The 14,066-nt window shown below is 48.1% G+C and overlaps 1 protein-coding gene across 1 annotated transcript in view; it reads left to right on the top strand.

The window, feature by feature from the left end:
- The window catches only part of LOC127570687 (IQ motif and ankyrin repeat domain-containing protein 1-like), a 75,923-nt gene that overhangs the window by 41,067 nt on the left and 20,790 nt on the right, over window positions 1-14,066 (top strand). The window contains exons 4-5 of the mRNA XM_052016464.1: window positions 6,061-6,179; window positions 7,733-7,897. Of these exons, the coding sequence (XP_051872424.1) occupies window positions 6,061-6,179; window positions 7,733-7,897 (284 nt within the window). The remainder of the gene's footprint in view (window positions 1-6,060; window positions 6,180-7,732; window positions 7,898-14,066) is intronic.

Here is a 14,066-nt window from a genome sequence, read left to right as displayed (position 1 = left end):
AAATATTTTCAAAACAACTGACAGTGATTGGCTGTGCTCCTGCACCTTCTGGGAATGTTGAATTCTTCACGCATCCTGGAAAGAGCAGGTGTAGGAAATGCGGAGAATGTGAGCTCAGGAGGTGGGCTTAGGCTGGGTGGTTCATTCTAAACCAGCACAGCCAGAATGGGCAAAAATGGCTTCCTACAGTGTATGATCATGAAGAGGGCTCTGAACTTTCTGATGGGGAAGGGGAGGAGCCACAAGTCATAGTAATTCCAGATCCGATGGCAAGCAAGGAAAAGGGTTGAAATCCTCTGGTCAGAGTTTCAGGAGCAAAGGAGGATAGAGTCATAGAGTCATACAGTACAGGAACAGGCCCTTCAGCCCACCATTCAATGCCACCTGTTGTATGTAACTACATTAATCACTTAACTACACTGTGCATGATGTTGGTGAGACCGCACCTGGAGCATTGTGTGCTGTTTTGGTTGCCATGCCATAGGAAGGATGTTATGCCACTGAGGATGCAGAAAAGGTTCACAAGGTTGTTGCAAGGACTGGAGGGCTTGAGGCTGGACAGGCTGGGACTGTTTACTCTGGAGCAAAGGAGGCTGAGGGGTGACCTTATAGAGGTTTATAAAACCATGAGGGACGTAGATAAGGTGGATGCACTCAGTCTACTCTCCAGGGTAAGGGAGTCTAAAACTAGAGGGCACGGGTTAAAGGTGAAAGGGGGAAGGTTTAAAGGGGACCTGAAGGGCAGGTTTTTCCACACAGAGGGTTGTGGGTATGTGGAACGAGCTGCCGGAGAAGTGGTAGAGGCAGGGACAATTACAGCATTTAATAGACATTTGGACAGGTACCAGGACAGGAAAGGTTTAGAGGAATATGGGCCAAACACAGGCAAAAGGGATTGGCTCAGGAAGGCATCTTGGTCAGCATGGACCAGTTGGGTCTGCTTTCATGACTCTAATCCCATTTGCCCACATTAGGTCAGTAGCCTTCTATGTCTCGGCGAGTCAGGTACTTGGCTAGAGTCGTGAGAGTATCTTCAGATAGCACATTCCAGACTCCAGTCACCGCCTGAATGAGGAATATCCCCCTCAGATCCTCTCTAAACCTCCTGCCTCTCACCTTAAATCTATGCCCTCTTGTTTTTGATACCCTTACCAGTGAAAAAAAAATTCTATCATCCTGAAGGGTTGACCCAAAATGTTGACCGCCTGCTTTTCTCCACGGATGCTGCCTGGCCTGCTGAGTTCCTCCAGCATCATTGTGTTTTTCATTCTAACTATCTACCTTATTTATGCCTCTTACAATTTTATACACCTTTGTCAGGTCACCTCTCAGCCTCCTCTGCTCTACAACCCATCCAGTCTTCAATCTAGGCTTCATCCTGGTGACTGTCCTCTGCACCTTCTCCAGTGCATCCTTCCCATAGTGTAACAACAGAGCTGCACACAAGTACTCCAGCTTTGGCTGAACCAATGTTTTATTCTACTCTTCTATTCTATGCCAAGGCCAATGGCGGCCAGCACCCCATATGCCTTCTTCACCAATCCATCCTCCTTCAATGGAATTATGAATTTGTACTTCAAGATCACTCTGTACATCAACCGTCCCTAGGCCCAGCTCAGTACTGTGTAAGTCTGACCTCTGTTTGCCTTCGCACTTGTCAATAAATGGACTTGAACAAGACTGGGCTCAATGTGGCAGCAGACAGTTGACTACTTTGGTCAGGGAGAACATGACCAACTCCTGCTCCTGTTATATTTCTGTTGGTCAGAATACTGCGAAGGAGCAAGCGAGGAAGTCCACAGGAAATTACAGAAAGACAGCTTCAGGTGGTGGTACCAGGGTTATGGTTTGAGTAAAAGGAAAAGGTGGGGAGGGTGGGGCAGGGATTTCTGAAGGACGTTCCAGACAACTTCACCGATCAGTGTGCTTTTCATTCCGACCCATCAATTGTCTAGAAGAAAGGTCTGTTCCTGTGCTGCACTGCTCGAAGGATTGCTGGATCGGGTCTCAGGTACTGAGGTGGGCCACAGGGACAAAGCATCTATGGAATAACTCTTGTAAGCAGATCATGGGATCATATGGCTTGGATGAGTGATGGAGCAATCCAGAGATGGACTGCATTTGACAAGGTCCCTCATGGTAGGTTGATCAGGAAGATTAAGATGCGTGGGATCCACAGTGACTTGATAACATAGAACATAGAACAATACAACATGGGACAGGCCATTCAGCCCATGATGTTGTGCTAATCTTGATGCCAATTTATACTAAATATCCTCCTCCTGTGTATCATCCACATCCCACCATTCCCTTCATATTCATGTGTCTATCTAAAAACCACCTAAACTCCACCAAACTGTCTTCTTGCACAACTATCCCACCCCCCCCCCCCCCCACCCCCCCGTAACCCATTCCAGGCACTAACCACTTTCTGCGTGAAACACTTGCCCTTCACGTGGCCTTTAATCTCCCCCTTCTAACCTTAAAAGCATGTCCTCTGGTGTTTGACATTTCTACCCTGGGGAAAAGATTCTGACTGTCTACCCTATTTATGCCTCTCATAATTTTAAAAACCTACATCAGGTCTCCCCTCAGCCTCCGATACTCTAGGGAGAACAACCCAAGTTTGGGGGAAATGTGCCTAGAGGCGGAGGAGGTAGGGGAGGTTCTTAATGAATACTTTACTTCAGTGTCCACTAGGGCGAGAGACTTTGACAAATGTGAGGTCAGTGTAGAACAGGCTAATGTGCTGGAGGACGTTGAGGTTAAGAAAGAGGCAGTGTTGGAGCTTCTGAAAAACATTAGGATAGATAAGTTCCCAGGGCCGGATGGGATATACCACAGGTTCTATGGGAAGAGATTGCTGGGACGTTGACAATGATATTTGCATCAATTCTGGCCACAGGAGTGGTACCAGAAGATTGGAGGATGGCAAATGTTGTTCCCTTGTTCAAGAAAGGTAATAGGGATAATCCTGGGAATTATTGACCAGTGAGTCTTGCATCAGTGGTGGGCAACCTATTGGAGATTCTTTGGGACAGAATTTACGAGCATTTGGAGAAGCATAATCTTATTAGGGATAGTCAGCATGGCTTTGTGAGGGGCAGGTCATGTCTCATGAGCCAAATTGAGATTTTCGAGGTGGTTACAAAACAAATAGATGAAGGTGGAGCGGTGGATGTGGTGTATATGGACTTTGGTAAAGCGTTTGACAAGGTTCCCCATGGTAGGCTCATCCAGAAAGTCATGTAACATGGGATCCATGGAGACTTGGCTGTGTGGATTCAGAATTGGCTTGCCCACAGAAGGCAGAGGGTGGTAGTAAATAGAGAATATTTTGCTTGGAGTTCAGTGACCAGTGGTGTTCTGCAGGGATCTGTTCTGGGACCCCTACTCTTTGTGAGTTTTATAAGTGACTTGGATGAGGAAGTGGAGGGATGGGTTAGTAAGTGTGTAAATGACACGAAGTTTGGAGGTGTTGTGGATAGTGGAGAAGGTTGTCGTAGGTTACAACAGGATATAGACAGGATGCAGAGCTGGGTGGAGAAGTGGCAGATGGAGTTTAATCTGGAAAAATATGAAGTGATACACTTTGAAAGATCGAACGAAGGCAGAGTACAAGGTTAATGGCAAGATTCTTAGCAGTGTAGAGGAACAGAGGGACCTTGGTGTCCAAGTCCATAGATCCCTCAAAGTTGTCGTGCAGGTTGATAGGGTGGTTAAGAAGGTGTATGGAGTGCTGGCCTTCATTGGTCAGGGTATTGAGTTCAAGAGCCGCGAAGTAATGTTGCAGCTCCATAAAACTCTGGTTAGACCACACTTGTAGTATTGTGTTCAGTTCTGGTCACATCATTACAGGAAGGATGTGGAAGCTTTTGAAAGGGTGCAGAGGAGATTTACCAGGATGCTGCCTGGATTGGAGAGCATGTCTTATGAGGATAGGTTGAGCGAGCCAGGGCTTTTCTCTTTGGAGTGTCACAGGATGCGCGGCGACTGATAGAGGTGTATCAGATTATGAGGGGCATAGATAGAGTGGACAGCCAGCACCTTTTCCCCAGGGCAGCAACGGCCAATACCAGAGGACATCCGTTTAAGGTCCAAGGAGGAATGTTCAGTGGAGATGTCAGAGGTAGGTTCTTTACACAGAGAGTGGTGGGTGCCTGGAATGCACTGCTGGGGGTGGTTGTAGAGGCTGATACAACAGGGACATTTAAAAGGTTCTTAGATAGGCACATGGATGTTAGAAAAATGGAGGGTTATGGGCTGTGCAGGAGGGAAGGGGTAGATTGATCATGGAGCAGGCGTTCATATTGTTTGGTGCAACATCGTGGGCTGAAGGGCCAGTACTGTTCTGTACTGTTCTCTGTTATATATTCTTTCCTGATAGCTCATACCCTCTCATCCAGGTAAACCACTTCTGCACCCTTTCCACAGTCTCCACATGACCAGAACTGTACACGATACTCCAAGTGCAGTCTGATATTTTGGATTCAAAATTGGCTTGACCATAGAAGACAGAGATGGTTGTGGAAGGGTGTTATTCTGGCTGGCGGTCTGTGACCAGTGTGTTCTGCAGGGATTGGTGCCGGGGCCTCAGTCGTTCGTGATATATAAATAACTTGGATGAAAATATAGATGGGTGGGTTAGTAAGTCTGCAGATAACACAAAAATTGGTTGAGTTGCAGACAGTGAAGAAGATTGTCAAAGAATTCAGCAGGAAAAGATCAGTTACAGCTATAGGCTGAGAACTGGCAGATGGTTTAATCCAGGCAAGTGTGACGTGTCGCACTTTGTGAGGTCAATTGTAAAGGGAAAGTATGCAGTTCAAGGACCTACAACAGCTTATATATGGGGGATCTTGGGTGTCATATCCATACCTATTTGTGGCAACACAAATAGATAAAGTGGTAAAGAAGGCATGCTGGGCTTCATCACTAGGGGCAAAGAGTATAGGAGTCAGGATGCACTTGTATAAAACTTTGGTTGGGCCACACTTTCAAAACTGTGTGCAATTCCAGTCATCCTATTACAGGAAGGATGTGGACAGTTTGGAGAGGGTGCAGAAGAGGTTCACCAAGGTGCTGCCTGGATTAGAGGGCATGTGCTATAAGGAGAGGTTGGACAAACCTGGGTTGTTTTCTCTGGAGCAGTGGAGGCTGATGGGAGACCTGGTAGAAGTTTATAAAATTATGAGAGGCATAGATAGAGTAGACAGCCAGGATCTTTTTCCCAGGCTTGAAATGTTGAATACTGGAGGGCAGAGCTTCAAGGTGAGAGGGGGAAAGTTTAAAGGAGATGTGCAGGGCATTTTTTTTTTACAAGGAGTGGTGGGTGCCTGGAACGGGCTGCCAGCAGTGGTGGTGGCAGCAGATACAATAATGGCATTCAGGTTTCTTTTTGGTACTGATGTGAGGAAATGATCTGTGTGGATGGTATGCAAAACAAAGTTTTTCACTGCACAGGTGACAATAATAAACTGATTTAAATTTACCAATTTACATGAATATGCAGGGAATAGAGGGATAGGGATCATGTACAGCATAGACATCATGGGCTGTTCCTGAGCTGTACTGTTCGATGTTCTATGTTCTCAGTGGAGACTGATTATCTCAGTGAGATCGGAAGAGATGTGGCCCAGATAAAGTGGAGTCAGGTGGAGCCATGGTGGAACAGAAGTGGCCAAGGATGGTTCAGGAACATACCAGGTTCATGGGCACTTGAGACCACAGCTAGAGGTCTCTGGGTGAGAAAGAGGCATGACCAAGAAGGTGGCAGATTCAGAACGCACCTGGGAACCAGGCTGAACGGGGATCAGAGGAAAAGTGAAACTGGAATGAAGAGCGGAGAAAGACTGGGAAGAGGAGGCAGTTAAGCCAGAGGGGAAGTTTAAAGGAGTATGGAGAGTGGGAGGTGTCTGGAGCAGGCAGCAGGGCAGTGTGAGGAGAGGTACTGTTCTCTGTCAGCTGTGGTGGCAGGTGACTCTGCTCCCTCAGTTCCTGGTGGTGCCCGTCCCCAGCAGGAACGATGCCGCAAGTCAGTGGGATCTTGTCTTTCTCCAGGGAAGTCAGCCATCACCATCCAGTGCGCTTTCCGGCAGCATCTGGCACGCAAGGAAAGGGCCAGGCGGCTGAAGGAGAAGGAGGAGTTTGAGGAATCGATGGAGAAACTCGAGAGAGATGTGAGAACTCAACAAACCACAGCGATGTCGGACAGACCCAGTCCTCACCCTCCACTCCACCAACCCAGGGCCCCTCTGCTGCCCTGCCTCATTCACTGCCCCCTCTGGCCTCCATCACCCTTCCGACATTGGGGCACCATTGGTACGGCCCCCAACACTGCAGGAACCTTCTTCCAGCTCCTCTGACATTGCAGCATCCCCTCAAAGTGGTCCATCCAACAATGCAGCGTTCCCTCGGTACCACCCCCTTTTTTACAAACATTTATTCACTAAATGCGCTACAAAAGGACATCCAGTGTCAAAACTACTACAACTAGTACAGAAAGAAGAAAAAACTATGCAGACAGATGCTAACTACAGCAATAACGCTAACTATCACCCACTAAACACACTAACGATACTTTGGACGAGAATTGCATTCACACCGTCCACGACACGCGCGATCCTCTGAGGGGCCCACCAATCATGGATCTCAACCAGGGTGCCTGTGGAGACTGCATACTCTCTCTCCAAGGACACCCGCGCGCGGACATAAGCTCGGAAGACAGGCAGGCAGGCGGACCGGCTGGAACCCTCGGCCGCCTGCGGCCTAGACCCGTGGATGGCCAGCTTGGCCAGGTCCAGCAGAAGACCCACCAGGAGATCCCATGTACAAGCTGCCCCCTACCACACCAGGAGACCGTAGATCAGCAGCATCGGGCTGAAGTGCAGCCGGAACCTGAGGAGCAGCCCCTTCAGATATGCAAAGAGGGGCTGCAACCTCTCGCACTCCATGTACATGTGGTTCAGTACTGCTCCTCCCACAGTGTGGCACTCCCTCAGTATTACCTCTCCCACAATGTGACCCTCCCTCAGTATTGCCCCTCCCACAGTGTGACCCTCCCTCAGTACCGCCCCCCCCACAGTGTGACCCTCCCTCAGTACCGCCCCCCCCCACAGTGTGACCCTCCCTCAGTACCGCCCCCCCACAGTGTGACCCTCCCTCAGTACCGCCCCCCCACAGTGTGACCCTCAGTACCGTCCCTCCCACAGTGTGACCCTCCCTCAGTACCGCCCCCCCCACAGTGTGACCCTCCCTCAGTACCGCCCCCCCACAGTGTGACCCTCCCTCAGTACCGCCCCCCCACAGTGTGACCCTCCCTCAGTACCGCTCCCCCACAGCGTGACCCTCCCTCAGTACTGCCCCTTTTTTTTAATAAAACGTTTATTCACTAAAAGCACTACAAAAACCAACCAACATCAAATACAGTACATCTAATACAGAAAGAAACAACTAGGCAAACTAATATCCGCGCAACACTACGCCCGCAACACGCAACACTTCATATCAAAATCGCATCGGAACCGTCCACGACACACGCGATCCCCAGAGGGGTCAGTACCGCCTCTCCCACAGTGCAGGGAGGAGTGTGTGTGGTGGGTAAATGTTTGACACTCTCCCTCCCACAGCGTATCTCACTGTGCTTATCCTGTGCTGCTGGTCTGGTCTGACCAAGCTGCCTCGGTAATGTGTCTGCTGTGGTGTCACGTAACGCAGCTTCTCTGTGCTTTAGGCTTTTGTCACCCTGGTGAGGAGAGAGCAGGAGATCGCAGCAAGAGAGCGGGAGAAAGAGGAGAGGGAGCGAAGGCGCAGGCAGGAGGAGCAGAAACGCAGGAACCGCATGCTGGAAGCAGCATTCGAGGGGGATGTGGATGAGATGCAGAGCATACTGAAGGAGGTGAGGGGTGCACAGGGTCTTGATGGTCTGTACCGAGGCTGACGGAGAAGCAAAGACTGTGAGATGGTCCAGCCGTGGCTAACCAAGGAAATTAGGACACCGTTGGGCAACAGGCCCTTCAGCCCACGCTGGCCAAGCCAACCATCAAGACTAATCCCATGCACTATTGCTGATCCATGGCCTTCCCCGACTTGGCAATTGAAATGTGCATCTGGATATTTCTTAAACGTTGCAAGAGTCTCTGCCTCCACCACTCCTTCAAGCAGTGTGTTGCAGATTCCAACTACCCTCTGGGGGAGAAAAATCTTCCTCAGATCCCCTCTAAACCTCCTATCCCTCACCCTAAACCTGTGCCCTCAGGTTTTAGACACCCCTGTTATGGGAAAAGTTTACTACTGTCTAGCGGATCTGGCCCCCATAATTTTGTATACCTGCATCGCCCCCCCCCCCCAACCACCTCCACCGCAAGGAATATAAACTCAACCTTTTCCATTCCCATCGCTCCCGGGGAGTCTCGTCTACACCCTCTCTAGTGCAATGGTGTCCTTCCTATCGTGTACTGATCAGAACTGCACACAGTACTCCAGATGTGGCCCAACCAATGTTTCATAAATTTGTTCCATAACCTCCCTGCTGTTATATTCTCTGCCTTATCTTCCATGCCGCAGATACTGAAGGCTAGTATTCCACTTGTCTTTCTCACTGCCCTACCTTAACGAGGAGGAGAGGTTGGACAAACTTGGGTTGTTTTCTCTGGAGTGTCTGAGGCTGAGGGGAGACCTGATAGAGGTTATAAGACCATAAGACATAGGAGCAGAATTAGGCCATTCGGCTCGTTGAGTCTGCTCCACTATTCAATCCTGGCTGATTTATTTTTCCCTTTCAACCCATTCTCATTCTCTTCTCCCCTTCGGCACCCTTACTAATCAAGAATCTATCAGCCTCCGCTTTAAATATACCCAATGACTTGGCCTCCACAGCCGCCTGTGGCAATGAATTCCACAGATTCACCAACCTCTGGCTAAAGAAATTCCTCCTCATCTCTGTTCTAAAGGGACGTTCTTCTATTCTGAGGCTGTGCCCTCTGGTCCTAGACTACTGGAAACATCCTCTCCACGTCCACTCTATCCAGGCCTTTCAGTATTCGGTCGTTAAAATTATGAGAGGCACCGAGTCTTTTTCCCAGGGTGGAAATATCAAATTCTAGAGGGCAGGGTTTTAACGTGAGAGGGGGAAAGTTTGAAGGACATGTATGGGGTAAGTTTTTTTCCACAGTGATGGGTGCCCAGGATGCATTGCCGGGGGAGGTGCCAGATAGCTCACCAGCACCTCTACGTCCTCAGGAGGCTAAAGAAATTTGGCATTTCCCCTTTGACCCTCACCAATCTGAAACACTTTATTTTGTATTCTGTTAGTGTAAATTGGTTTACTGTTGTCACATGTACCGGGGGTGCAGTGAAAATCTTGTCTTGCATACCATTTGTACAGATCAATTCATTACACAGGTAGTGCAAGGTAAAATAATAATAAGTGTTACAGTTACAGGGAAAGTGCAGAGCAGGAAGACGATAAGGTGCATGGTCGTAATGAGGTAGGTTGTGAGGTCAAGAGTCTATCTTATTGGAGTAGGGAACCATTCAATAGTCTTATAACAGCTGTCCTTGAGCCCGGAGGTACATGCTTTCAGACTTTTGTATCTTCTGCCTGATGGGAGAAGAGAGATTGTCCAGGGTGGATGGGGTCTTTGATTATGTTGGCTGCTTTACTGAGGCAAGCAGAGGTGTAGACAGAGTCAATGGAAGGGAGGTTTGTTTCCGAGATGTGCTGAAATGTGTTTTATGATGTAGTACCACAATACACTTTGGAAATGAAATGATCTGTATGACAAGTTTTTCACTGTACCTCAGTACAAGTGACAATAATAAACCAATTTACCAATTTAATATGACAGCAAACTTAAGAAGCATTTAGACAGACACATGAACAGGCAGGAAGTGGAGGGATATGGTACCGGCAGATGGGATTAGTTTGGCTTGGCATCATGGTCAGCACAGACATGGTGGGCTGAAGGGCCTGTTCCTGTGCAGTACTGTTCTGTGTTCTCTGTTCCATGGACCTTATTGTTTTCTCTCACTACCTGATCTACCTATGGTGCCAACTTCAGGGATATGGATAGGGTTGGAGACTCCAGAGACTGCAGATGCTGGAACTTGGAGCAACACACAATCTGCTGGAGGAACTCAGTGGTTCAAGCAGCATCTGTCGGGGGGGAAAGGGACTGTTGATGTTTTGGGTCAAGATCCTACATCATGGATAGGATTAGCAAGAAGGCAAACATCTGACTGATGGAGTACAATGTGGCAGAGTGTGGGGTTCTCCACTTTGGAAGGACAAACAGAAGGGCAGAATATTGTTTAAATGGAGAGACCACAGACCATTGCCATACAGAGGGATCGGGGATCTACTTGCCCTCCTGCTTCCTACATGAAGCAAAGAGTGTCATAGAGTCACACAGTTGAGAAACAGGCCCTTCAGCCCAAATCGTCCATGCTGACCAAGGTGTCTGTGTGAGCCATTTGCCTATGTTTGGCCCATATCTCTCTAAACCTTTCCTATCCATGTACCTGTGCAAACATCTCTCTAATGTCATAATTGTACCCGCCCCAGCCACTTGCTCTGGCAGCTCGTTCCATATTACAGAACACCGCCTGTGTAAAAACTTGTCCCTCAGGTCCCCTTTAAATCTTTTCCCTCTCACAAACCTTAGCTCTTGAATCTAGCTCTTGATTCCCCACCCTGGGAAAAAGACTGAGTGCATTCATCTTGTCTATGCCCCTCATGATTTTATACACCTCGATAAGATCAACCCTCAGTCTCCCACACTCCAGATAATAAAGTCTTATCTTGCCCTAAAGCCAACCTCTCCCTATAACTCAGTTTCTCGAATTCTGGCAACATTCTTGTTAATCTTTTCTGTGCTCTTTCCAGCTTAATGGCATCCTTCCAACCCAAAATGAACACAATCCTCCATGTGTGGCCTCACCACCGTTTTGTACAACTGCACTGTGAGACTGAAACTGGCAGATGTTTGAATGATTTCACGGTTAGGATAAGAAGCAAGAAAGTGGAGCTGGGGCCAAGTTATAGAATCAGAGATTGTACAGCATGGAAACAGGCCACATCCACGCCAACCTGTTGATTCTGTTGAATGGAGGAACGGTGAAGGGGTTAAGCAGCCAACTCCTACTCTGGTCTCTCCCCTTCCTGAGGCCTCGTGTACCAGAGCTGGACACAGGGTGTTGATAACCACGGCCCCTTCACTGTATGTGCTAATGTAATTCTGGCTGGATAGGAGTGGCTTTTCAAATGCAGAGAACTCGAGCAATGCCCATGTACTTTAAACAGTGACCTCTTGAATGCATGTGTTTTATAGCCATGAAAAGTGGCTGAATATATCCTCAAAATGTTATGTCCATGAGCAAGATTGTCATTCTAGGGCAAAAACCCCACATTACCTTCACCTCCCAGAAACACCAGCTCCGGTTCTCTCCCCACAGATGCTGCCTGATCTGTTTCCATCACTTTCTTTATTTATCTCAGATTTCCAGCATCCAACAATTTTTTAATTTTAATATTCAGGATAGTGGACACACTTCAGTCACAAATCCTTACTGAATCACTCTGGTTTCCTTTACAAATGAGTGAGAGTGGTTGTTGTTTTGATCACATATATCTATGGAATGAAAGGAAATCAGGATATCCTGATGAGCATTTCAGTCACCAAGGTATACAGGTAAATGGGGTTAGTACAGACGGTGGTTGGCATGGATGTGGTGGGCTGAAGGGCCTCTTTCTGTGCTGTAAGATACAATGAACATGAAATGCTAACATTTATAATGCAGGCTGAAAATAATGTTGCTTTGTAGTTAGACATCGTGATGTTGCTGAGAGCAATCTCAGCCCAATAATACAGTTCAGCTATTAAGCAGCACTGTTTATAGACTGTATTACTTAATAAACCAAATCTTCCTTCAATGAGGTAGCCAGGTCCAAACACAGGTATCTGCTGCCCTCTGCAGGCCACCTGTGTCTGCTCTGCTCCCGCTCCCTCTCTCGCTCCTGCCTGCCTGCCCGACCTGCATCAGCCCAGGGGTGGCAGGGAAATGGGGTTAGGACAGGGTTACCCCTCCTTACCCACAGCAAGTGGAAGACCCCTAATATTATGACAGAAGGCGAGGGGTTTGCCAAATCTTCTACCAAAACCTGACGAATTTCAAACTTAGACGAGGAAAACAAACATCATATTGCTACATGAATTTTCTGATTCTGGGTAACCTACACCCCTGGTGTTCCTCTTTCATACACACTCACCCGTCCACCTAGGTTCCTTCTCTCTTCCTTCGCCTCACCTCACCTCACCTCACCTCCTCCTCCCCACCTGGTTCCATCTGTCCATCAACCCCACCCCGTCTGGTTCCACCTGTTACCTATTCTCCTCTGTCCCACCCCCTATATACTGCTACATATAAAGTCCATCAAGTTTCACTAAATCCCTTCCCTAATTATCCTCTCTAATAGCTTCCCTACCACTGATGTGAGGTGCAATGGCCTGTAATTTCCTAGATTATCCTTATTGCCCATCTTAAGCTAAGGAACAGTTGTACAAGGTGCTGGTGAGGCTGATTTTGGAATATTGTGTTCAGTTTTGTGATAGGAAAGATACCATAAAGCTGGAAAGAGTGCAGAGGAGATTTACGAGGATGTGCTGAGACTCAAGGGATTGAGTTATGGAGAGAAGTTGAGCAGGTTGGGACTTTAGTCATTGGGGCGTACGAGAATGAGGGGTGACCTTATAGAGGTGTATAAAATCATAAGGGGCATAGATGGAGTCAATGTATACAGCCTTCTTCCCAGAGTTGGGGAATCAAGAAATAGAGGGCACAGATCTAAGGTGAGAGGAGAGAGATATAATAGGAACCTGAGGGGCAACTTTTTCACCCAGAGAGTGGTCAGTATATGGAATGAGCTGCCTGAGGAAGTGGTTGAGGCAGGTAAAAGACACTTGGACAGAGGGATATAGGTCAAACATGGGCAAATGGGACTAGTTTAGATGGGAATCTTGGACAGCATGGACCAGTTGGGCCAAAGGGCCTGTTTCCATGTTGTATGACTCTATAACAGCATTAACTAATCTCTGTAACTCTGAGACTTCGCCCGAGGCGAGAGAAGAACCAAAGATCTTTTTTGAAGATGTCAGCCCCAGTCAGTTTTTGTTTCAGATTCCAGCTTCAGTAAAAGTGCACTAAGTTTTCTATTAACTTTTTGGGGACCTTGTTGCTGATGGCAACGCCAGCATTTGTTGCCCATCCCTAATTGCCCCCTATGAAAGAACCATAGTGTGGGTCTGGAGTTGTGTGCAGACCAGCCTTGGAATGTCTGTCAGATCTCCTCCACTGAAGGACTTCACTGAACCAGATGAGTTTGTGCAATAATCCAGAAGATTTAGTCGTCATTGTTACTAAAATTAGTTTTTGGAAATTGCACAGTATTAACTGAATTTAAATTCCATGGTGGGATTTGAACTCACATAGGTCGACAATTCCTTTCCTCCCACAGATGCTGCTCAACCTGCTGAGTTCCTCCACTGAGCGGCCACGTTGACATTACTAGCAATTAACTTCACAGCATTACACAATGTGCAATGTGATTCCTGTTTGTGCATTAGAATCACAGCACGGAAACAGGCCCTTTGACCCAACCCATCCATGCCGACCAAAGTGCCTTCCTCAGCTCGTCTCATTTGCCTGTGTTTGACCCATATCCCTCTCACGCCGCATCTCCCATACAGAACATGGACCAGTACGTCGTTCTTCAACACTTACGCCAGCTGCAACATGATCCCGCCACCAGGCACATCTTCCCCTCCCCACCTCAATCTGCTTTCTGCAGGAACCACCCTCTCAGACTCCTCGGTTCGCTCATCACATCCCTCCCCTTCCCCCCCCCCCCCCCCCCCGGCACTTTGCCCTGTATTTGCAGGAAGTGTAACACCTGCCCCTACACCTCCTCCCTCACCACCATCCAGGGCCCGAAGCAGCCCTTCCAGGTGAGGCAGACATTCACCTGCACCTCCTCTGACCTCACCTACTGCATGTGGCCTCCTTTACAT

This window comes from Pristis pectinata, chromosome 5 (genome assembly GCF_009764475.1).
Source record: "Pristis pectinata isolate sPriPec2 chromosome 5, sPriPec2.1.pri, whole genome shotgun sequence".
Lineage (NCBI taxonomy): Eukaryota > Metazoa > Chordata > Chondrichthyes > Rhinopristiformes > Pristidae > Pristis > Pristis pectinata.
This window is presented reverse-complemented; position numbering and strand designations above follow the sequence as displayed.